Here is a 23,858-nt window from a genome sequence, read left to right as displayed (position 1 = left end):
GGGGGTGAAGGCGGGGAGGGTGAAGGCGGGGAGGGTGAAGGCGGGGGGGGTGAAGGCGGGAGGGGGTGAAGGCGGGAGGGGGTGAAGGCGGGGGTGGGTGGGGGAGAGACTCCAGACTCAGCACGAAGGAAGAGCCCCAAGCCAGCCGGAGCTGCCGGAGCCGGGCCAGGGGAGGGAGCCGGGCCAGGGGCGGGAGCCAGAGGGAAACGGTGTTGGCCTGTCTGCACACCGGAGTCATGGTGGAGTCTGGGGGTAGTGACATCCTGGGGGAGCGGAGGCGCCCTGAGCCGCGGGGTGATGTGACCCTCCCACGTGTGTCTCACAGATGCCGTGAGAACCGGCGGGAGCCTGGAAATACCGCCTCGGGGAGCACTCACCCTCGGAGAGCTGGGGTGCCGGAGGGCCGGGCACACGCACCTCTCATCCACGTTGGCGGATCCAAGCACCAGCGATCCCCCGCGAGCGCCCCGGGCCCAGAGGCTCAGCTGAGCGAACAGGTAGGACACGACCATCCGAACCCGAGCCTGGGTGACACAGCAGGAAGTGTCTCCCCGAGCCGGCTGCCGAGGGCACACACACACGGGCGGGGGCGGGTGCAGTAGCCCAGGAGGTGGGGGGGCGCAGCCCGCTTCCTGAAGACACAGGAGCCATACACGCACACCCATGCACACACGTGTGCACACAGGCCTCCCTCAGCCCCACCCCCACGCACGGTCTCGCGCCCTCACACGGGACCAGCACGTGCACTGACGCGCACGCGCACACACGCCTTAGGCACAGTGCCCTCGCACGCACGTCCTGTGATGCCGGCCCAGCTGGGAGGCGCACCTGCACGTTCTGCAGCGCCAGGTTTTCACGGTGGCTTCCTCCGTGGACCGCGAACACAGGCCTCTTACCCGTCGCCAGGCTGAAGATGCCCACGACGGCCTTCACCGCAGGGTCGATGTTGAGTCCCACATGGTGGCTGCAAGGGGAAAGGCAGGTGTGCACAGGGGCATGTGCACGCACGCACAGTAAAACACACGTGACACGAGACATACCGTTCCAACCACGTGAAAGTACACGTCTGGGGGCACCCAGTGCCTTCACGTGTGGTGCAGCCCCCACCTATGTCGGGCTCCGGAACACCCCCCCAACCCCCCAGGGAAGCCCCGTGTCTGGACGCGCCACAGAGATGGCCACGGGATGTGGTGCTGTGACTGGCGGTTCCACCAGGCATCGTGTTCCCAGGGGCCCTCCTGCGGCAGCAGGCGTCCGAACCCCCTTCCCTTCTGAGGCTGAGTAGCATCCCGTGGCACAGACCACACCGGCTGATCAGCCTGTCTGTCAAGGGACACCAGGCTGCTTCTGCGTCCTGGCTGTCGTGCTCGACGCTGCCCTGGCCGCGGGCGCACAGCGTGTGAGGCCGCGCCCATGGGCACTGCTGGGGTGGGGGCGGTCTTAGCTGAGAACACGCAGGGGAATCTGAAGGGACCGAGTCCCCGTCTGGAGGGATGCGCTGTTCCCACCCGGCTCCGGCACAGGGAACCGGCTGGGAGGAGGGCAATGGCCGTCACGGCGCCAGCCAGCTCCCTGGAGCTGCAAGTGGGGTCCCGGCTCCCACACTGGGGAGCACATCAGCCCTGGCGGCTGGCGTTGGGGATGCCAGGGGCTGGGCGGGACTGACACAGCCAGGGGTGGGGGCGGGGCGGGGGGGACTGAGACACAGGTTCCCTACAACCCGGCTCACGAGGCGGCAGCAGCCCACACACCCGACGCACCTCTGCCCGCGCCAGCGGCCCCTCTACCTGCCGATCTGCCGGGCCAGCTCGGCGGCTCGTTCCCGCGTCTCCCGGGAGGAGTTCTCGCTGCCCATGTAGCAGGTCGTCAGCACGCGCCCGCAGAGCTCTCGGGGGTCCTGGGGTGTGTAGTCGGGCTGGTCCACGATGCTCCGGACATCGGCCAGCACTTCCTGGTCTGAAAACCACCAGGCAGCAGGTGGCAGCCGCTGCTCGGGGCCCAGGCCTCTGCTTCGCCCCACCCGGCCCCGCCTCCTCCGCGGGAGCAACCCCCTGGCTTTTCCGGTGAGCACGCTAAGGGGATGCTTGATACGGGGCGCACGGGGAGGATCTCGACCCGGTTTCCTGACCCCGAGGCCCGCATTCCTCCCGCCAGGCCACACCGCAGCACACGGCATGGCACATCTGGCTTAACAGCCACGCCAACCTGGCCCGAAGCCCGGGGAAGGACCTCATTGCCTGCTGCCCCCAGGTCCTGCCATGACCTCTGAGCACAACCGCAGAGCCGCCGTCGCCCACGAAGACCAGGCCTGGCGGGTCTCCTCAGCCCAGCCCCCCCACCCCCGGAGCCTCGCTCAGACCAACGGACGCCACCTACTTCCATCCTTCACAGCCTCGCAGACCTGGCGGCACATAGAGTAGACGAGGCAGGCGGTGGCCGTGCTGTCCACACCGCCACTCAGGGGCAAGAAAAACCCGGCCTGGAAGGGGCCGACCAAAGGCGGGCGTGAGCAGAGCCTCGGACGCGACGTGCCCAGAAGCCAGCCCAGCCCCACCGTGAGCCCCGCGAGCACTACGAAACCTCATGGGCGTCAATGGGTGTCAGCGTGCTCACGTGGGGGGCAAAGACATGCCCCGCACATTCCAGAAGGGCTTTTCCAGGGGAAAACGGATCCTTGGCTGGGAAGGGACCCTTGGCTGGGAAGACCCTTGGCCTAGGACTGATTCTCGGGAAACTGCAGACGTCAGGACACAAAACCCGCGGGAGATGGAATCTGTTCACTGGGAACATCGCTGGGCGGGACTCAGAGACAGAGCCAAACCTCCATGTGCCCTGTCATGTCTGGCTACGCAGACGAGCCCCCGACTGAGGCTGAGTGAAGGAGGGCTCGCGTTAGGAGGAAATCACTCGCCCCCCACCCCCAGACTCAACACAAATGCGGAAACCTTACCTGTTGGCTGCGTCTGAGAAAATCCCAGAGCCAGCACGCGGGGCCGAGGCTGCGGGGCAACGGGCACCGTCAGGCCTGGGGCCACCGGCCGGGCCTGCAATCCACTGGGGTCGGCGGCGAGGACCCGGCGGCTGGGCCCAGAGCTTCGTAAAAATTAGCTCACTTTTGTCTCCAAACAGCGCTGGGAGGCGGGTGGCGCCTCTGGCTCGGTTTGAAACCAGAAAACCGAGGCGCACAAGGAAACGCCAGGCCCGCGGTGCCCGCGTTCCCCCAACAAAGAGGCAGCGGGGCGGGAGGGGGAGGGGGAGGGGGAACCAGGCCGTCCAGCTGCAGCCTCCACAGCCTCAGCCCAGATGCAGCACAGCCTCCTCCTAACCAGGCAGCAGGGCCGGGCAGGCGGTGAGGACCGGCCATCCACCCGGCTCTGGCCCCCAAAGTGGGCGAGGGGCGCGGCCTCGGGAACAGCACGCCCCCCCCCCCCCCGCGCGTCCAGGCGGCCCACCTGATCTCCTCGGCAGGACTGTGGTACTTCCACTCGACGGGCTGGGACACCGGCACCAGCAAGTCCTCGCGGGACGAGAGGGCGAAGTCCACCTTCACTCGGGGGTAGGGGTTCACCTTGCTGGCCTGCTGACGGAGGCACGATGCTGACGCCCCGCGTCACCCAGCCCTCAAGGGCCCCTGCGGCGGCTGACGGACAGCGGGATGCATGTCAACCCTCCGGCGGGACGGCTGGGGTCAGAGAGACTGGCGGCCGCCAGCGCTGGGTCCCTCGTGCGCTCAGGTGCGGGTGGGGGACCAGTCCAGCACCCCCACCCCCAAGATCAGAGCAGAGTGACCACGCGGCCCAGCGGCGGGTGGAGGGATGCTCACAGTGCAGTCCCAGCCGCGGAGAGGCACGAAGCCCAGACGCCCGCCACACCGGGACGGGCCTGCACACGGCCTGCTCGGGGACAGCAGCCACACAGAGGACCTCTGTTACAGGACTTCAGCTCTGAGAGACGCCCACAGTGGGCAAATCCAGACCGGACACAGACCGGTGGGTCCCCCGGCTGGGGGAGGGGCACAGAGTGAGGCGGGCAGGCAGGGGTTTCTTTGGGGTGAGGAGGTCCTCAGTGTCAGGGCACCAAGGAGGTGACGGCTGCACGGCCCTGTGAGCCTGCTCAATCCACCGATCGCCGTGTGCAGCGGGGACGTCTCGACAAGCTGCTCTTTACAAAAAAAAGGTCCTAAGTCCTTGTCAAGCATCCTGCGTGTCTGCCACACTCACCGCCAGGTTTCGAGATGAAATCTCTGCCCTGTAGCTTCGGACATCCTCCAAATCCAAGGTTGCGGTGAGGACTTCCTGGAGAAGGGGGTTTCAAAGGGAGAGCGTGATTTCCAGGTTTTCCTGCTCACACGGGTAAGCCGGCTGTTTTCCGAGATGTGCACATTCCACAGGAGGAGTCCCCCTTCTGCGGCAGGGACTGGGGTCTGTGGGCTCCTAGGGGCCCCGGGGAGGGCCAGCCAGTGTTGCTGCCCTCCAGCTGGTGTCCCGGAACCTGCAGTGAACGGGGCCGCGAGCCTGAATCACAGCACAGGCTTCTGCCAATCAGTGTCCGCGGGACCTCTGAGACCGCTTCTCTGATAAAGATGCACGGGGAACAGGGCCCCTTTGCTGCTTTGAACGTGCTGTGTGGAGACGGGACAGCTGGAGCTGCTGCAGCCATCCTGGGGCCACGAGGAGTGGCAACCCGGGATCTGAGGCCACGAAAGGGAAGGCTAAGCGGGAGCCTCAGCAATCCATGCTGGCGTCCCTGCCTACATGTGCTGCTGTGTGACGGCGGGTGACACGTCCCTGCCTTCAAACCCAGGTGAGACAGGAATATTAGGAGTTAAAAAGTAACACAAAATAGGAAAAGAATAAAATTTCAAGAAACTGCAAAAGAAAGATCTTAACTCGTACGTACTATTTCTTTCTCTGTGAAAATAACTCCTGATCAAATCACGTTACTGCAACGCCGTCTCACATGTGCCAGTGTGGGACAGTGAGCGTGGCCCCCACCCCCGCCGGGTGGCACAGGATGGCCGTGGCCACCTTGCTCCTGCACCAGGCTGTGGGCAGCTGCCGTGGGCAGCTCTGGGCCCAGGCCACGCTGGACACGTCCAGAGAAAACGGAGCTCACACATTTGTTCTCTCATCATTTCCTGAAGCGATGGGCCACCAAGACCACGGCGCCTTCCAAATGACAAAGCCCAGGGAGGCGCGAGGCCACAAAGCACGAGACCGTGGATGGTGTGAATCTTTTCGTGAGAAGGCGGCCCCGTTCTACTTCTCCCCCGACCAGGTGAGCTTCGGCAGGAACATGGGACCGGAAGACCCCGGGACGCACGTGCTGGAAAAGGGCCAGTAGGGGGCGCCTGGGCAGCTCAGTCGGTTAAGCCTCCGACTTCAGCTCAGGTCACGATCTCGTGGTTCATTGTGGGTTCGAGCCCCGCGTCGGGCTCTGTGCTGGCAGCTCAGAGCCTGGAGCCTGTTTCAGATTCTGTGTCTCCCTCTCTCTCTGCCCCTCCCCTGCTCATGCTCTGTCTCTCTCTCAGAAATAATTAATTAATTAATTAAAAGGGTCAGCAGGTCTGTCGCCCTGTGAGATGGCTCCACGTGCCACACGAGGTCTGATCATGGCAGGAGGGTCATGGAGGAGTGGCCTGACAGCGTGGCCTCCCCTAGCCTCTCCTCGATCACTGGGATGGAGTCAGGATTCTAGCCTGGAAACTGAGTCAAGGGCGTCAGGCTTCAGTGCGCGGCCGGATCACCTTGGTGTGCGCCCGAGAGACAGAGCCCTGGGGGCCTGACCCCGAGGCCTGGCCGGGGCTTGGCACCTACTCCTCTTGGTGCAGGCGGCCCCCTCTGCTGCCCCTCAACCCTGGCAGGGCGCCCGTGGCTCTGCTGTCCACCCGCCGTCCTGGCCACAGCGACCCGGCCTGAAGGCAGCTGGGTGTTCCCATGGACAGAGAAGATGTGATGCCTTTCGCACGAACTTGACTTTTCCGAACTTGACCTTCCCGTCTTTACTGTGGCTGATATTGAACACGTGGAGGGCTCTGGGGTCGCTGTCACTTGGTGAGCAGGGCCTGGGGGACAGCTGGGAGGGAGGGAGCATCCCTGCTGCCGAAGTCCTGACCCACTCCCCCCCCCACCCCTCCACAAGAGAGCATCACCGGGATCTCTGGCTCTGCTTTGAGATGCAAGTTTGGTTTCCCACCTGCTTCCTCACCAACCGTGTGAGCAAGCCGAGTGCAGAGGAAGTGAGTCTCACACTTACGACGGGACGGGACTTGCGCTGCTGCGTCCCGCAAACCTGTCTTCCCTCCCACCAGCCCCTGAACTAGCGTTTCCAGCCAACCCCAAGACGCGGGTGATGCCGACTGAGGGCCCCTCACGGCCGCATAACCATGAGTCACTTCTCGACACCTGTCTGCCCGGCTGCTTCGTCCCCACTTCCCGCCACCTGTGTCCGCACCGCTGACCCTGGGCCTCTCACACGTCCAGTGATACCAGACGGCCCCACAGAGGGAGGCCTTCCGGGAGCCTCAGGGCCCCCAGGGCTCTCAGGGCTGTGCCAGGCCCACAGTGAGCACGCGCGGCCTGGACACGCGGGGAAGAGGCGGCAGGTCGTTCTCAAGTGGCCTCACCGAGCTCCTCTCAGCTCTGCTTGTACGCACGAGGCCCCCGCTGAGCGACCCCTTCCTGCGGGGACCAGGCGGTGCTGCCTACTCCCTGGGGGCCCAGTCACCAGCTCTCCCGTCGGGACGCAGCCCGCCCCCACAGCACCTGCCCGCTCGCTTGCCCCTGAGGGCGACTGTGGGGCTGGTGTCCTCCCCCGGGCTGTGCACATGGCGTGAGCCTTGCACTGTGGTGGCCTCTTCTGTCCGGGCGTGGGGATGGGTGCCGCGTGGGGGCCCGGAGGAAACAGCCCCACACGAGAGCTCGGTGGAAGGAGCAGACGCCCTGGGTGCGAGCTGGCTCTCACCACGTCGTCCAGGGAGAACTGGGAGCCCTGCGCCACGATGTGGCCATTCACGGCTATCAGGGCGCAGCCGTCGTAGTAGAGCCGGTCCCCGTCGCAGCCCTTCTGGTTGGCCAGCAGGTAGATGCCGCCATTCTGGAGAACACAGGGGCAGCGAGATCACCTTCCCTTCCTCGGTGCCCGCGGGGACCCCTCCCCCTGAAGGAAGGGCCTGTGCACAGTGGGGCACAGTGGGGCCCAGGGCTGTGAGGCGCCGGCCTTCCCAGGCTCCGGGCGTCACGCCGACGTCCCCCGTCGCTGCCCCCCAGCACCCCTTCCACAGCGGCTGTCATCTCCTGACACGGGAGGAGGGGTCATGAAAGGCAAACCCCACGGCACGGAGCTGAGACCCAAACCCGCCCCTCAGGGGTCACGCTGCCCAGCAAGGGTGGCAACCTCGGGGTCGCTCCCTGCACTCTGGCTTGGCGCCACCGCACACGCAGCCAGCGCGTCCCTCGACCTTCGGATGGTGCCTCGGGCCTGGGGGCCGACGCTGGGGCAGGAGCCTGTGGCCACTGGACCCCGGGAGCCGGGTGCCCTGCCCACCCTGCAGGGTCAGGGGAGATCCGGCAGGAGTGGCCCCAGAGGGCGAGACGGTACATGTGTGCAGAGCACTGGCCGTGACCACGGGCGCCGACGTCCGCCGTGCGGGCCCTGCCCTGCCCGGGCACTGGGGACTGGGAGTGTGCAGGACAGACCCGGGCCGCGGCCCACACGCTCCAGCACGGCGGCCCAGCGCCTACCTTGGTGGTGGCCATGGTCACCAGATCCACCCTGGCATGGGCTTTGCGCAGCACGTGGTGGCTGCCAGAGGCGTTGGTGAAGATCTCCACGCCATCCAGGCCCATGTCCACGTGTGGGCTGTGGGCAGATGCGGCTGACAGGAAGAGACAGGCTGCGCCCCGCCCTGCCCGCCCCGCCCTGGTGTCCCTGAGGCCACCTGCCAGGGCTGCCGCGCACCCGGGGCCAGGCCTGACCTGCGGGGCGTCCACAGCTCCTCACAGATCTCGCTCCCGATGCAGGTGTCCCGGGTGGCCAGCACTGCATCTCCGAAGGGCACGGTCTCCTGCAGGAGGGGAGGAGGCACCTCAGCCGTCCCCCCGTCAGGGCTGCGTCCCCACCCCACCGCCCCTTCGCTTCCAGCCCCAGTGAGCCCCTGCCCAGCTGGGGAGCACCCCCAAGCCAGGCGGCCCGGTGCCAGCTGCACCGCCCCTGCTGACCCTGAGGCCCTGGTCGCAGCGTTCGTTAGCAGGAGCTGTGCTCCGAGCTGCCACAGGGCTACCGTGGCCCCGAAAAGCTGTCACTACGCTCTGGAAGCTTCCATGGGCACAAACCCCCATAGTCATCATTGTCATTAAGAATAAAGGGTCTTGGGGTGCCTGGGGGCTCAGTCTAGTGTCTGACTCTTGATGTCAGTTCAGCTTGTGGCCCCAGGATCATGGGATTAAGCCCCATGTCAGGTTCTGCACGGACCCCTGCTCCGGCTCGACTCCATCCCTAAGGTCCAGCTGCACCCCGGCCAGCCCTCCCCTGCAGAGATTCCGGACCCTAAGGAGCTGCCCAAAGGGCAGGAATTAGGGGTGCAGAGAACCTGGTGGCACAGGCTGATCTGGGTCCCTCAGATTCCTGCGCTGGGGTCCTGACCCCCCAGCACCTCTAAACGTGACCGTGTCTGGAGAGGGGACTTCATAGGTGACTGAGGGAACACAGGGTCACCCAGAGGGGCCCTGATCCAGTGTGACCTGGGTCCTTGTAAGAAGAGGGATCAGGACACAGACATGCACGGAGGGATGGCCCCGTGAGGACACAGGGTGAGGACGGCTGTCCACACACAGGAGAGAGGCCTTGGGGGCCCGGCCCTGCCCTGCCTGGACCTCGGGCTCCGGCCTCCAGGACCAGGAGTCAAGCACCTGCTGTTTAACAGACTCCCCCCCCCCCCCCGCCCCTTCCCCTCCCCCTCTGGTGCTCTGTTATGCAGCCTGAGCAAATTAACACACTTAACACACTTAACACCAGAATGGGACCTCGGGCAGAAAGTGGACCAGTCAGGCCTCCCCCAGCACCCACTCTGTGCCCCCGTGGCCACAGCCGCCCATGGGAAGCGGACACGGGTTCCAGCTGTCACCCCAGCAGCTTCCCGTCGGAGGAGGGGGCACGAGGCCCCAGGCACAGCTGGGCGACCAAAGTGCTAAAGGCCTGGCCAGCCAGGTCCAAAGCATGAGGTTTCTGATGCTGGGTCTTCACAGGATGAGGTAAAGTCTTCCTTGGGTTTCACTCCTAGACCCCTCCCCCATCCCTGTCCCCACACCACTTCCTGGGCAACCCTGAGGCCCGAGCACCGGCCCCAGCAAGGTGTGGGAGGGGTCTCAGCACAATGGGCGGGACGGGAACGGGGAGGCACGAACATGCCGAGCACGTGGCACCATCCTCCCTACGTGCCCGGGAATCTCTCCCCGCACACCAGCCAGGGCCGCTGTGGCCTCGACACCCCCACCCGAAGCGCAACGCCCCCCAGGTGCACCATGAGCCTGGCCGGAAGATGGGTTCTCTTCCCAGAGACTCACCTGCTCTGTCAGGTCCTGTAGCATCCGGGGGAGAAAGTACTCCTCTGTCTGCCTGGGGAGGGAACCAGACAGATCTGAGGACGAACGTCCCAGAAAGCACGAGGCATGGATGGCATCTGAATGGGCACAAAAGTCAACCCGGAGCTTCCAACGGTGCGTCAGCAGAGGACTGTCAGGCATGCCCAGGCGCCCCGAGCCTCGTAATGCACGTGCCCAGGTGCCCCGAGCCTCGTAATGCACGTGCCCAGGCGCCCCGAGCCTCGTAATGCACTTGCCCAGGCGCCCCGAGCCTCAGGCTGCACGTGCCCAGGAGCCCCGACCCTCTGACAGCACGTGCCCAGGAGCCCCGACCCTCTGACAGCACGTGCCCAGGTGCCCTGACCCCCATGTGGCAGTGCCCAGGCGCCCTGACCCTCCATTTAAGATAAAAAGACAAGGGAGGCTGAGTTGACAAGCTGCCGCACATTTTGCTCGGAGCCCCTGCGGCGCCTGGGAAGCCCCCACCGCCTCCGCCTCCCGGGGCCTTGGTGGCCCGCGCTCCCAGACACATGTCACAGGCACGATCTCAGAAGAGGGAGCGATCCCAGCAGAGCTCCTGATCGGACTCTCTGAGTTGGGAGGATCACGCCACGCTGGCCCAACACGCGATCACAAACCCAAATGATAAGGTTAAGCTCCAAATGGAGTGAGATGGACTGAGTCTAACTTGCGGCTCCTGGACAGGGCATCCCCAGGTACCACCCTGAAGGGCGGACGCAGGGAACAGATGCTTCCCAAGTCTGACCGCTAGTAGGCTTTTATGGGACGCTGCGCGAAGGCATTTTGTGAACTGAATCTCTCATTCCTTCCTCGGGATTCATGAGAGCCTCCCGCGGTGGCTTCAGGGGTTTTTGCTCGAGTAAATCATGAAGCTGGGAAGCTGGAGGGCGATACCTTCTCTCCCGCGCTAGGGACAGGGACAGGGACCTCCCAGCCGCCTTGCTGCGCCAGTGAGTCTGCAAACCATCCACAGGCTTGCTGACGCCGGTGTTGCGGCGTCAAAGGTAACTTTAGAGGGAGGAGCCAGCCAAGGCCTGTCCCTTCTTCCTCTCCTTGGCCTCCAGCCCCACCCAGACGCACCAGCACCAGCCCAGAGCAGGGCTGCCAGGGCACCGGGCATGCTCACCTCTGTGCTCCTACTCTCTGCTCCAACGCGTGCCTTCACCTTGTACTTGGCCACTGAACTTCGCCAGGTTCATCGAGAGCCAAAATACCCAGAGTAAAAGTCCTGCAGTAGCTTGGCATTCAAAGCTTGGCTCATGCGGGCCCAACCTCCTCCGCTCTGGTCCCCACACCCGACCTGTCTGCACAGCCCGCACCTTTCTCTGGCTGGATGCCCCTTCTTTGCAGCCAACATCCTCCAGAAAGATCCTAGCAGCACACTCCTGCCAAGAAACCTTCTTTGGCCAGGCCGACCGCAAGTCTCTGCCCCGGCTGGGAGCACAAGTACCCCATGACCTGCCTGCTTAGATCTGGGGGTCCGTCTAAGAACATACCGAAAATTAGTAGATTCTTAAAATCTCTCCAGTCAAGAAGGGTTTTTTGTTGTTGTTGTCGTTTTCTTAAAAGGCCTGACGCTGTACCCTGAAGCTGGCATGTGCTTGTTACGAGGGTGGGGACACATTAACCCAGCCATCTTACCCTCTGCGCCCTGGCACAGCTCCCAGGGGCCGAAGCGGTCTTTTTAAGTGTCAGAACGTGAAAACGTGAGCTGTTGCTCTGGCTCGCGTCCATGCCACCGCCTCCACGGGCGCAGGGACATGAGCGAGGCTGAAGGAGCCACCGTGAGACCCAGCAGCCCGCGCTCCCGGCACGTTCAGAGATGACACAACCTCATAAAAAGTCTCAAGCAAGAGATGAGCAGATGACAGAAGAAGATAGAAAGCGAGCTCTGAACGAGGAGAGGAATCTGATCAGGAATGTGATCCCGGAGCCCAGAAAGCAGCAGGGCAGAGGCTCCGCAGACCCCTGCTCGGGCCATGCTCAGGAGCAACCACAGAACAACAACAAATAAATGGACAGAGAGAGGAGGAAAGATGTGGAAGACGCCCGGGGACGCATGATGCCCAGACAGCAGAGGCTCCTGAACGGGAGTGAAAGAACAAAATCCTTTGAAAACGGGAAACTGCAAAATATTCCTAAAATCAAAGACCTGCCTGTAAGGTCAAAACCACTCACGGCTCAGGGTGCCTGGGAGCTCAGGCGGCTGAGCGTCTGACTTCGGCTCAGGTCGTGATCTCATGGTTGGTGGGTTTGAGCCCCGCGTCGGGCTCTGTGCTGACAGCTCAGAGCCTGGAGCTGCTTCGGATTCTGCGTCTCCCTCTCTCTCTGCCCCTCCCCCACATACTCTGTCTCTCTCAAAATAAAGAAATAAACTTAAAACACCACACTCACGGCACACTGTGCAGAAAGCAGAGCAGCAGGTGCTGGCGCTCTCCCCTCGGAAGGCTGAGCACCGAAGCCGTGCCCCCTTGCACTTTACGCGACGCGCCCCTCACACCTCCTGCGGTCAGGTCCCCTGCTCCCGGCCTCGCATCCGCACAATGTACACCGTACGGAACATACACTCTGCCACTCTCCTCCTCCCATCGTCCTGCGTCTTCTCTGAGGTGCGTGCAGCTTGCGGCCCCTGCCCCGGGGTGGGGGCAGTGAAGGGGGCACCCTTGCCCTCACAGGGAACACCCAACTGTTGCCGGCTTTCTGCCAGCACCGGAGGGGGGCTCCCTGTCTGGCGTCCTCGCCGGGGCCTGGTGTCCTGACGCTCCAGCGGCGCAGAAACCTCACCATGGTGTCAGCTGACATCGGCCGCAATGCCAACGACACTAAGCATCTATTGACATGGCTGCTTTTTCCCTACATCAAATCTCCACTGTCCTGTGCACCTTGGGTTTTCCTTTTTGATTGGCATTTTCTTTCTTTTTTTTTTTACTATTTCTTACCGATTCATGAGTTGTTTACAAACCCTGAGCAAGAGTCTTCAGGTCCTGGTAACACTGTGGCCATATACCTGCTGCTTTCCTCAGTTCTGAGAACGGTGCCTGCTGGGTAGTACCTCAGAGCCGGCAGCTGCTGCTTTGGATTCTGTGTCTCCCTCTCTCTCCCTCTCTCTCTGCCCCTCCCCTGCTCATGCCCTCCCTCTCTCTCTTAAAAATAAATAAATGTTTCAGTAGAGGTAAAAAGTAAAGGATGCAATCTTCCAGAATATGGGAAAGAAAGGTCACAACAGTTAGAGAAGCTGGTCTGGGAGAGTCTGGTCCCTGATCAAGAGGCGTTCCAGAAATAGAAAACAGAGAAAATAGAGTAGAAATCGCCCAGAAAGGACATGACGTTCCCCCAAAACACAGGGGCCAGGAAGGGCTGAACATGGGAGCCCGGAGACCCCCGCCAGGGCCCACAGAGCACAGTTTTAAAAGACCCAAGTTGAAGAGAAGCTTTTGCCAGCTCCCAGAGAAAATAACCACACAGGCGAAGAGAGACCCAAACGGCACCCAACTTCTCACCCTGGAGGCAATCCTGACAATAGGGACAAAAGTGCTTTCTAGCCTCAAATTTATTTTTCATTCCGCAAAATGAATTATCACATCAAATAAGCCACATCCGCAGGCAGGCCAGGGGCCAAAAATCCACCCTCCGCGAATCATTACTTAGGAAGTCCCATCTCGTGCTTTCGGGCCCTGAGCTCCTGAGACCCTTGGAATTTCCTGTGACAAGAGCCACACAGGTTGTCCTGAGTGACGTGGGGAAGGGCGCCAGGGGACGGCACTGGCCGGCTCGGGAGCAGCTCAGGGAGTTGGACTTTCGGTCCCAGGCCTCAGGCCTGGGCAGGGAGCCGGGCTGGGGGTGGAGCTCAGGGGCCAAAGGCTGACCCTGTTATCAACCTCGCCCATGTAGGAGGCCCCAGAGGACGAGGTTCAGGGTGCGGGGAGCTCCTGGGTTGGTGGCCATGCGGGGACCCTGGGGGAGCAGAGAAGCGCGTGCTCTCCACCCGGCTGTCCAGAGTACGTCGTCGTTGTGCAGGAGAGCCACGATCTAGGAATCGAGCCCGAGGAGGGGCCGTAGGAACCTCTGGAATCTACTGGAAGCCGTGTCCCAGCGAACAAGCCACTCGTCAGAGAGAGACAGTGATGCCGACGCCCGTCAGCCCGGGACAGGGGACAGAAGTCCCATGTGCCCATGGCGGAACGGGGTCGCAAGAACATACGAAACTCCTGTTTTCCCACCTAAGAATACTGACCGTCTGAGAATGTAACGCTGAAAGTTCCATTTCAGCAGCAGCAACAATAAAGAAAAGCAACGGTCACAAAGGGACCTCCTTGCCACGCGGACGGCAGCCCTGGCGCGACTGGCTGGAGCCGAGAAAGCCTGGCTCACGGGGACTCGTGACACGATGCGCCCGACGGCCGTGGCCATTGACGTTTCCGTGACGGCGACAGATCGGCGGAGCAGCAGCATCAAAGTAGCGGTACCTCCACGGCAGGAACCTGTCGCCGGCTCTCACCCCCCGGCCCTGCCCTGGGCCAAGGCCGCGCACGGGGACAACCCGAGACCTGCGAGCTCACCGAGTCCTGGACCAGGGCGTAAACCAGCGCAGCTCCCGGTAGTTGCCCTCGTTGGCCAAGGCCATCTTGGGCCTGATGAGCAGGATCCTCCTGCAGACGGGAAACCCAGGCAGCTCCTGAGATGAGCATGCGGTCATGGGGGCACCCGTGGGCCCACCCGCCCTGAGGTGGAGGGACGACCACAGAGCAGCCAAGGCCCGGCAGCCGTGTGCCAGGCAGGCAGCTGATATCCAGGGGCCGTTAGGGGACCGTGACAGACCACCCTCCCTCCAGTGGCTTCCAGCCAACAGGGCCACGTGTCCCCAGACCACACCCCGTGGTCTCTCCTCTGAAGGTCAGAAAAGCAGTGCCAGAGTCCCCACCCAGGACATCGGCCTTCTCTACGGACCCGCGTTTCCAGAAGGCGCCTCCTAGCACACGGTTCCCGGGGCCCCTCTCCCCGCAGCCACACCTACCTGTTGAGAAATATCACCCTGCAGTTATAGCGGACATTCCGGTGCATCACGGGCCTGCGGAGAGAAGGCAAAACCACCCATGTCTTAATATGAAGTTTCCTCGGGCCCTTGAAGAGGGTCACAAGGCTCCTGTGCGGCTCTCTCAGAGTTAGAAACGAGCCAAGGGCTCTGCCATGGTCTAGGGTCTGAGACAGAAGAGCCTAATGTTTATTTATTTTTAAGGAATGGAGAGAGAGAGAGAGAGAGAGCAAGAGAGAGAGACAGAGCATGAGCAGGGGAGGGGCAGGGAGAGAGGGAGACACAGAATCTGAAACAGGCTCCAGGCTCTGAGCTGGCAGTCAGCACAGAGCTGGATGTGGGGCTCGAACCCACGAACCGCGAGATCATGACCTGAGCCAAAGTCAGACGCTTAACCGACTGAGCCCCCAGGCGCCCCTGGACTCCTCTAAATGAAGCACAGTCAATCCCCCCTCACGGCTCTTCCTCCTCCTGGAACGTTCTCAGACCTGCGAGTGGCTTCCTCCCTAGCTCTCTGCACACACCCGTCACTGTTTCATCTCTGTCCCCTCCTGGCCTCATGCACCAGCCCCGCACCTTCCCAGTCCTGCTTCAGGGCGCCTCCTGACGTGTCACCTGCGCCCCTTGCACAAGGCGGGTCTTCTAGGGGCTGAACAGACGCCCACCACTCGTCGGGACCCCTCCCTGACCACCTCGAGTGCTCCCCTCTGCAGGTGAGGGGAAAGCTCTAGAAGCCGGGTGCTCTGCTGGCTTCTGGCCGGGACACAGCTGCACCGATTAAGGATACAAATGTTCTGTTCAGCTTATAGGTCCAGATAAATGCTACATTTCAAAGGAAAATATCTTTATAAATACGATCGCTTACGTTTTAGGAGCAAAAAGGAGACAAATGCAAACAGGACTATGAACACCAAACCCAGAGAAGGGGGCGAACCAGACGGCCAACCACAGCTACGGGAAGGCGAGAGGCGGTGACAGGCCTGCTGGGCCACTGAGCACAACAGCGGGGACGAGCCCCGTGGCGGCTGAGCCCGCAGCCCGGGGATGCCCGGGTCCCGCACCTCCTGCGGCGCCGACGTGGTAACTAGGTACGGACCCTGAGATGGGGGGCTGCCCTGGACCACCCGAACAGTCCCAGGTGCTCACACGAGGTGGGGGAGGGGTCAGAGCCAGACGTGCAGGAGGAAGGGGAGCCTCTGCGGGCTTCTAAGGTGGAGGAGGCCCCAAGGGGTGAGGTGGCCTCTCCAGGCTGACCCACATTTTCGACTTCTGGCGCCCAGAAACATAACACAAAGTGTTTGTGTTGTTTCTGTGTTTGGCATTTGCCATCATTTGTCACAGCCGCAACAGGGAACAACACAGTCCACGTGTCACCAGTCGTGATAAACGTAGACAAACTGGGTTAAAAGTCCTATGTGTGCGCTGCTTACACTAGGCCTGAGCACGTGTCACAGCGACGTGGAAAATGCAGTGGTGGGTACACGCACGGTACACCTGCGTCCCTGGACCTGCCGCGTGTGCGCCCGCGCCCTCTGCACCCGCCCCGTGTGCACCCACTCCCCTGGACCCACCGCGTGTGCGCCCGCGCCCTCTGCACCCGCCCCCTGCACCCGCCGCGTGTGCGCCTGTGCCCTCTGCACCCGCCCCCTGCACCCGCCGCGTGTGCGCCCGTGTCCTCTGCACCCGCCCCGTGTACACCCATGCCCCTGGACCCACCGCGTGTGCGCCCGCGACCCTGGAACCAGCACTTACATTCCCACGTCGCAGATGATGTCCTGAGTGACTGGAGATTCCAGAAGGGCAGCCAGGACTTGGAGCGAATGCAAGAGGGTGTCCGACTCGTAATAATGATCCCAGCACCCGTAGCCGCTGCAGAGAAGGGAGCAGGCAGGTGAGGCCCAGAAACACACCGGGTTAGGGCGGGGAGGGGGGCCGGGGCCCAGGGACCAATCGGGTCAGACACGCAGGGGCGCACCAGGCACAGGGGTCTTTTTAAAGCCCCCTGGACGAGTCCCCTGTGCAAGCAGGGCTGGGTCACCGCTGGAAAAGAGGACGCGTGTCACACCGGAAATGAGGAGGCCCCAGGGCCTTGCTCCCCACCTTCAGTTACCATGAGAAATTCTCTCTCCTGTCAAGTGTCTGCCTGTAGATTTTTTTTTAACTTTTAATGCAGCACAAATCACACTGATCTACAAGCAAAAGATGCAAAAGAACAAGGCTGGATCCGAAGGAATATGTTTTCAAGCAACGAACACCGTTGACATCATTCCAGATGCCAGTCACAGAGCGACTCCTGGTTCTGGCTACAGATGCTTGTGCTGGAAGCAGGCTGAGTGGTGTCCCCCCCAGAAAGGTGCATCCATGGCCTGGCCCCCAGGACCGTGTAAGGGAAAAGGGTCTTTACAGGGGTCATTAAGGATCTAAAGATGAGATGACCCCAGACGGCCTGGGCAGGTCCTCCATCCGACAGGAAGAAGACATGGAGAAGGGGGTGGGGCGTGTGGAGGCGGAGCCGGAGGGACCTCGGCCACAGAACAAGGCTCTGGGAGCACAGGTGGGAGGAGGTGGGAAGGATCCCCCCTGGAGCTTTTGGAGGGAGCGGCCGCCAGCACCCCGAGTCTGGCCTCCTGAACTGTGTGGGAACGAGTTTCGGTGTTCAGAACCCCCGGCATGGGGAGCAGCGCCACGGGCGGTGGCCCAGCGTGAAGATGGGCGCCAGGGCTGCCTCCACGAGTTTCATGCCCTGGCAGCTCCCAGGCCACAAGTGCCACCAGATGGCAACGCGATGCCAGAGGTCACGGGCCTGATGTCCAGCCGCCGACTGACACCTTGCCCCTGCGGCCGCTGGCAGCTTGAGGGGCATCTTACGGCGGGGGCGGTCACAGGTGCCCCCAGCCCGTCCTGGCCAGACAGCCCTCCATCTATAAAGCCTAGAAACTGGCCCAGAGGACACAGCCGGCCTTTCTGGCAACGGACCTCCAGACCCGCGAGTCATCCTGCCCGCGGCACTGGCCCCCCATTCTCCTAACGAGCGCCCCACTGTTGCAATAATAACTGTGAGCCTGCTCAGCACAGAAACCACATGGAGCCCAGCTCGGCTGGGCCCTTGCCCCTGCTTGATACAAGCCCTGGGTTCGTGGAGCAACAATTCTCTGCCTCGTAAAACGACGGGTCCAGATTTGGAGGGCAGGGGGTGCGGTGGGGAGAGGACAAGGCAAAGGAGGGCGTAGCCTGGGGGTGCCGGGGCAGCGACTACCCTGACCGGGGGACAGGGTGGCGGAGGACAACCCTCCAGTGGGAGGAACAGACAAAACATAAAGCCTGAGACAGGAGCGCAGGAGCAGAGGTCACTCGGATAACTCAGGACCCCAGGGCCCCGGCCACGGAGCATCTTAAAGACCGGTTCGGTGTGAGAAAATGCTCTCGGGTATTGTGGGGAACACAGCCCAAGCTGAAGTCAGGGTTCCAAGGACAGAAGTCAAGCTAGTGAGAAAAGTGACAGATGCGGCCTCAAGGACTCACACCAAGAGACGACGTATATTTATACGGCTCGAGGAGGGACTTCTGATTCCACAAACGGCCAGGACCTGGACACACAAGCGGGCACACAGAGGAGCGCGGAGGGCAGCTGACACATGTCACAGATGGGCCGTGGCTTGTAAGAGACCTGCAGTGTGGCAGCCGGTTGCTTACTTCTGAAGACGGGGCAGGGAGGAACCAGCCTCCCTCTCACCGGAAAAAGGCAGAGCGGAAGTGATCACGTACGCTTGTTCGTGGAAAGATGCGCAGACCAGTAAGCGAAACCTGTGTGTGCCCACCCAGAAGGGTGGCGGCAGACAGAAGTGGCCCAGCCCCAGCTGTGGACCCCCCCTCCCGCCCCCCCCGCTCCCCTAGTCACCTGACACGGGGCTCCACGCTCGCCCGGGCCGGCTGGGTGCCCCTGCAAGGTGGCATTAAGCAGGCCCGCTCACGGCTGACGCCCATACACAGCCCTGCACCTCCACACCTGTCCACCCCCCCCCCCTTGCCTTTCTGCTGCGGGGAGCTGATGCAGACACCTCCACCCGCCCACCCTGGGAGTCCGGTGTGCCGCTCTCACCATATTTCCAGTTCTGGTCCCAGCCTGTATCTCGCTCCTTTGCATTTGGCAATTTCAATACCTACACGTAAAGAGAAAAAGAGCAATTTCAGTGCCTACGACGTGTTCAAGGGCAGATGAAACACAGCTGCAGTAGGTTTGATAAAAAGCCAGACAACAATCAGAAGCTCCTGGCGGTCTCCCTGACCCCAGGCAGCCAAGGACCAGACCCCCCACAGACCCCGCTTACACCCTTAGGAAGCAAGATCCTGATCCTTAGCCCCTTCGGGGCGGGGGAGGAGGAAGTAGTCACTCCCTGGTAGTGTATTAACAAGTGGATGCAGGGAGGAGGCAGGCCTCCAGGGACCCCAGCCTACGGTGGCACCGGCAACCTCCGCTTGGGGACAGCAGCGCCCAGCTGCACCTGCAGACGAAAGGCCGAGAGAAAGGAGCCTCGCTCTGGCCGCCGACCGCCCTGCTCCAACCAGATGCGCTCTGAGCTCTGAGCAGATGAAAGCAGGTGGATGTTGGGGAAAAAAAGAAAAAGGATGAAGGTCTGGAGGCACGTGGTTGAAAAGATGCCGTCCCTTGTGCCGTTCCGTCTTCACTGTTCTTAGCGAACCCTCTTGCGGGAAGCGGCTCAGCACAAGACGGCCAAGGGTGGCCTGAGGGGCGGCGCCCTTCGGATGCAGGTATGAGCCGCTGGACCTTCCACTCTCAAACAGACGCTGATGCCAAGGCTGACTAGCTGGTGGCCTTGCTCAGCCACACCCCAGGGTCTGCGCTTGCAGGCTCACCCCTTTCTCTGCCTCCCTCTTGGGCCGGCCTCTCCCACAGTCTACCCATCAGGAAGATCTGTAGGCACCAGACGCCGTGACAGTCTTCCCGCCGGTGTGTGGGGCTGACTTGCTTCAAGCTCATGCCCTCCTTGCTCGTGACCTAAGTCCTCCTCGGTCTGCAGCAGACCGACCTACTGTCCTTGACGCCTGGAGACCACTGGCCTTGAGGAGGAAAAGACCAGACTCTCCCCGCAGAGAAGGCCTGACTGCATTTGGAAACAGCTGCCGCAGATGCCAGCAAGTCTGCCCAGGGCCATGTCCACATAAGACTGCCCTGCCTCTGCCCAGGCACCTGCTTCTCATGCACCTTCCCCTTTAAACAGCCCCCCCCCCAACTTCCGCCACGGGGAAGATGGCCTTTGACACGTTAGTCCACCTTTTTCCCAGGTTGCCAGGCTCCTCAATAAATCAAAGTTTGCGTTTCTCCTGTCACTTGTCTCTCCAGCAGCCAACCAGGAAACCTGAGTTTGGAGCCGGTTTGGTGCAAGCTAAGCCACACGGGACCCCAGGGTCACCTGAGGACGGGTAAGCCTCGTCCCTTTCATCCCCATCTCTGCCTCCCGGCCCACACTTCTCCTGTCGCGAGTGTACAACACGTGTCCCCACCAGGCATGACAAACCACCCCTAATTCAAGAGGGGCCCTGGGCACTTGCAGGGTGGTCCTTAGGTATCATCTTACCTGTCCCCACGCCCACCCGTACCAGTGCCAAGGATGTGCGTGTAATGGAATCAAGCCAGCCGGGAAGCCAGGACCTTCGCCCCCATCCCAGCGCCCCCCAACCCTGTCTCCCCGCCCCCCAACCCTGTCGCCTCAGTTCCACCAACCCTGTCTCCCCAGTTCCACCGAACCCCGTCCCCGACCCGCCCACCCCCCGTTTTCCCGTCACCCCCCCGTCCCCCTACCCCGGTCCCCCCCCCCACCGTCCCCCCTCGCTGCCCCCAGTTCCACGACCAGCCACCACCCGGCCGCCGCTAAGCTCACTCTTTAAAATCCTCTGCAAATTGCCCTCGAAGTCTAGGGCCCACTGGTTGAGCGCGCAGGTGGCCACAGTCACTTTCCGGCCCATCCCGGCTGCAGGGTCCCGGGCACTTCCGGCCGCGAGCGGGCCCGGCGGGGCCCGGGGGGCGGGGCCGCGGCGGCAGGCCACGCCCACGCCCCGGCCGCCCGCGGCCGCGCCTGCGCAGGAGGAAGGCCCGCCCCCTGCGCCGCACGGACGGCGGCCCCTGGTCCCGGCGCGCAGCGCGTCTGTGTCGCGTACCTGCCCGCGGAGGGCGCGCGTCTCCCTCGGCAGCGTGGCTTTTCCCCGCCTAACGCCAGACGCGCTGTTTCCATGACGGTCTGCCGTTGGTGCTGCGTGGGGGCCCCGAGGCCGAGCGGCCCGACCCGCGCCGGGGACTCCCGGGGGCTCGCGGCGCCGTGTCCGGGGCGCCCGGGGTCCCTTCGGGGCCTGCGTAACGTCGCTGTTGCCACATTTCCTGCCTGTAAACGCTTACAGCGATTTGCTTTCTCTCTTTCGGAGGGCATTTCCTGCGTCAGTTCGTTTAGGGTCGGAATCCAGTGTTTTGCATGTGACTGAAGTAACTCACCGTCGCTGCTTGTGACGCCCGTCTTTTTCTCCCCGCTTGCGATGCTGCTTTTGTCGTACACACGGTTTCACATGTAAAATACATTCCCCCCCGCGGGTGTCGGGGTGGCTCAGTGGACTGAGCGGGGGACGCTTCATTTTGGCTCAGGTCGTGGTCTCAGGGCGTGTGGGATGGGGTCCCCGCGGGGTGTGGCCTGCCTCGCCCTCTCTCCCTCTGCCCTTGATTACCTAAGCGCGTTCTCTCTCTCTTTTAAAACAAACATTTTTCCTATTCATAAAGTAACACATGCTTATAATACGCAGTTTGGAAACTTGAGAACAGCACATGCTAGTTCGCTCAACCCTTGCCAACGCTTCCTTCCTGGTAGCTTTCATTCCCAGAAACGCCTCCGTTTTTGTTCAGGTCTCTGCTCAAAGATCTTTTGCCCCAAACGTCTGGATTCCAGGCCTAGGGTGGGAAAGAAATACACCTCTAACATCTGGTTGTAGCAGGAAATAAAGAAGTGCTCAAAGAATGATGAAGACATGTTATTTTTAAAAAGGAGGGGCACCTGGGTGGCTCAGTCAGTAGGCGTCCAACTTTGGCTCAGATCACCGTCTCGCCGTTCATGAATTTGAGCCCGGAGACAGGCTCTGTGCTGACAGCTCGGAGCCTGGAGCTGCTTCGGACTCTGTCTCCCTCTCTCTCTGCCCCTCCCCTGCTCACTCTCTCTCTCCCTCTCTCTCAAAAAAAAAAATTTAATTTTTTTTAAATTAAAGAGGAGTCACTCCTAAGGGGCTCCTGCTGGCTAAATATTACCCAAAGACAATGTCCTCTTTCGAAAAAAAGATTGATGACAGTATAGGTAGTACACATCTCAGTGAGTAAAAAAGTCCATTAGTCCATACTGACCAAGAAATTAAGAGAGGGAAATCCTTTTCCAAAAAATGTCAACTAGTATGTGTAGAAGGAAAGATGAAATTACGAAATCACCCCTTTACAGGAAGGAATTGATTCAGATAAGAGTCATAATTAAACGCAAGATGACTGGCTGAAAGGTAGTCTGGGAACAGCGTATTTACGTGGTCTCAGAGTTTCAGTCCACGGATTATTTGTTAATCACCAAAGGGAAAATGGAGACTTCTGGCAGAAGCCACCTGATCACACTTACTGTCAGCACCAGGACAGAGGGGCATCCCGCTGCTGCCTGATTTGGTGACTGAATTCACCGCATCATCCCCTCAGTACATTGTCCTGCCCCGAATGCATAACCTAAATGCAAGGGTGAGCAAAACCGCGAAATCCAAGTTGAGAGACAAGCTGCGAAAAGCTAGCCTTGACTCTTCAAAATGGTCGTTATGAAAGGCCAAAAAGACAAAAAAAAAAAAAAAAAAAAGCTAGGACTGTGCTCTAGATAAGGAATGCTAAGGAGCTGTGACAACTAAATCCAAATTCCCAATTGGATCCTGACTTTTATTTATTTATTTTTTATTTCTAGGAGAGAGAGAGACAGCGTGAGCAGGGGAGGGTCAGAGAGAGAGGGAGTCAGATTGAAACAGGCTCCAGGCTCTGAGCTGTCAGCACAGAGCCAGACGCGGGGCTCGAACCCACGAACCGTGAGATCATAACCTAAGTGAAAGTTGGATGCTTAACCGACTAAGCCACCCAGGCGCCCCAAAGATCCTGACTTTTAATAACAGATATAAAGGACATTATTGAGACAATTGGAACAAGCCGAATATGGGCAGTATTAGATAATAAATAGCATCGGACGGGTGCGACATTTCCCGAGTGTAATGCATTTCGTTTTGGTAATGTAAGAGATGGATGCTGAAGTATTTGGGAGGAAGATACCACCTGCAGCGAATTAATAGTGGAGGATAAAAAGTGGGGTAGAGGTGATAGAGAGGAGGAGAGAGAGACGAAATGTGGCAAACCGTTTTCAGCCGCTGCGTCTGCGTCTATGGGTGTTCGCTTTAGTGCGCGTTCACCTGGCTTGTATGTTAACATTTTTCAAAGTAAAAAACTGCAGGAAAAAAAATGTCCCTAAGAGGGACACAGAGATGTGTCAATCAGATCCCTGTGCACACTAAGGCCTTAGTCCCAAATGCCGGGAGTGGGGCCAGCAGCAGACACCTCCCGGCAGGGGCTGCTCCTGCGGCACAGCCGCCCTTCCCAAGGTCATGTCCTTGCAAGGCTGGCCCTGCTCGGTGGCTGTTCACGGGCAGGGGCCCGTGGCTTGGGCATTCCGGTTCAGCCAGATGCCCGCGGTGCGCGTCCCGGCCCCGAGCAAGTTGCGCAAAGTCTTGCGTCGCGGCTCAACTTCTCCCTCCTCCCGCCCCTGCGCTCCCCTCCCTGTCACTCACAGGCCTGTGAGTGAGACCCCGACCCTGAACGCCATCTCCCTCCCTTCTGGGGAACCCGACCTGGAGGCCTCCGGCAGAGCCCCCTCCCCACATCCCCGCCTCCGCCAGCGGCTCCCACGCTCGCCCTCTCCCGCCCGGCTCTTACCCTCGCCGCACCACCTTCGGTGTCTGACACCATATCTGTTTGATTATTGTTCATTGATTACTGCTCCCCTCCCCCCAACGTGAGTCCAAGAGCATCAGGGATGTTGTCGGCTACGTGGGGGCTGCGGACCCGACGCCGGGCACCCCAGATGCTCAGGAAGGGCTTGCCGCGCATCTGCGAGGAAAGCGAGGCGCGGGGGAAGCAGCGCGGCCGCGGCCGCGGAGGACGG

At 61.4% G+C, this 23,858-nt stretch overlaps 1 protein-coding gene and 1 long non-coding RNA gene across 3 annotated transcripts in view; both read right to left on the bottom strand.

Moving 5' to 3' along the window:
* Positions 1 to 20,980, bottom strand: part of NADSYN1 (NAD synthetase 1) — a 30,741-nt gene extending 9,761 nt beyond the window's left edge. Inside the window, exons 1-16 of one of the 2 annotated variants that reach the window (XM_039235344.1) lie at positions 20,535 to 20,980; positions 18,734 to 18,794; positions 16,387 to 16,503; positions 14,617 to 14,670; positions 14,162 to 14,251; positions 9,564 to 9,615; positions 7,977 to 8,065; positions 7,743 to 7,860; positions 6,964 to 7,095; positions 4,221 to 4,295; positions 3,453 to 3,577; positions 2,951 to 2,999; positions 2,377 to 2,479; positions 1,788 to 1,956; positions 829 to 964; positions 378 to 524 (exon numbers count right to left, since the gene is read on the bottom strand). In XM_039235344.1, the coding sequence (XP_039091275.1) occupies positions 378 to 524; positions 829 to 964; positions 1,788 to 1,956; positions 2,377 to 2,479; positions 2,951 to 2,999; positions 3,453 to 3,577; positions 4,221 to 4,295; positions 6,964 to 7,095; positions 7,743 to 7,860; positions 7,977 to 8,065; positions 9,564 to 9,615; positions 14,162 to 14,251; positions 14,617 to 14,670; positions 16,387 to 16,503; positions 18,734 to 18,794; positions 20,535 to 20,619 (1,602 nt within the window). In that variant the 5' untranslated portion in view covers positions 20,620 to 20,980. The remainder of the gene's footprint in view (positions 1 to 377; positions 525 to 828; positions 965 to 1,787; positions 1,957 to 2,376; positions 2,480 to 2,950; positions 3,000 to 3,452; positions 3,578 to 4,220; positions 4,296 to 6,963; positions 7,096 to 7,742; positions 7,861 to 7,976; positions 8,066 to 9,563; positions 9,616 to 14,161; positions 14,252 to 14,616; positions 14,671 to 16,386; positions 16,504 to 18,733; positions 18,795 to 20,534) is intronic. The other variant, XM_039235343.1, reaches the window with a different exon arrangement.
* A 28-nt stretch (positions 20,981 to 21,008) lies between these two features.
* Positions 21,009 to 23,844, bottom strand: LOC120233861. Its single transcript, XR_005528936.1, has 3 exons — positions 23,630 to 23,844; positions 22,290 to 22,390; positions 21,009 to 21,586 (listed from the first exon to the last, which is right to left on the bottom strand). It is a non-coding gene; the product is annotated as an uncharacterized LOC120233861 (long non-coding RNA).
* Between the last annotated feature and the right edge of the window lie 14 nt (positions 23,845 to 23,858).

This window comes from Hyaena hyaena, unplaced genomic scaffold (assembly GCF_003009895.1).
Source record: "Hyaena hyaena isolate Hyena2069 unplaced genomic scaffold, ASM300989v1 scaffold_98, whole genome shotgun sequence".
NCBI classification, from domain to species: domain Eukaryota; kingdom Metazoa; phylum Chordata; class Mammalia; order Carnivora; family Hyaenidae; genus Hyaena; species Hyaena hyaena.
This window is presented reverse-complemented; position numbering and strand designations above follow the sequence as displayed.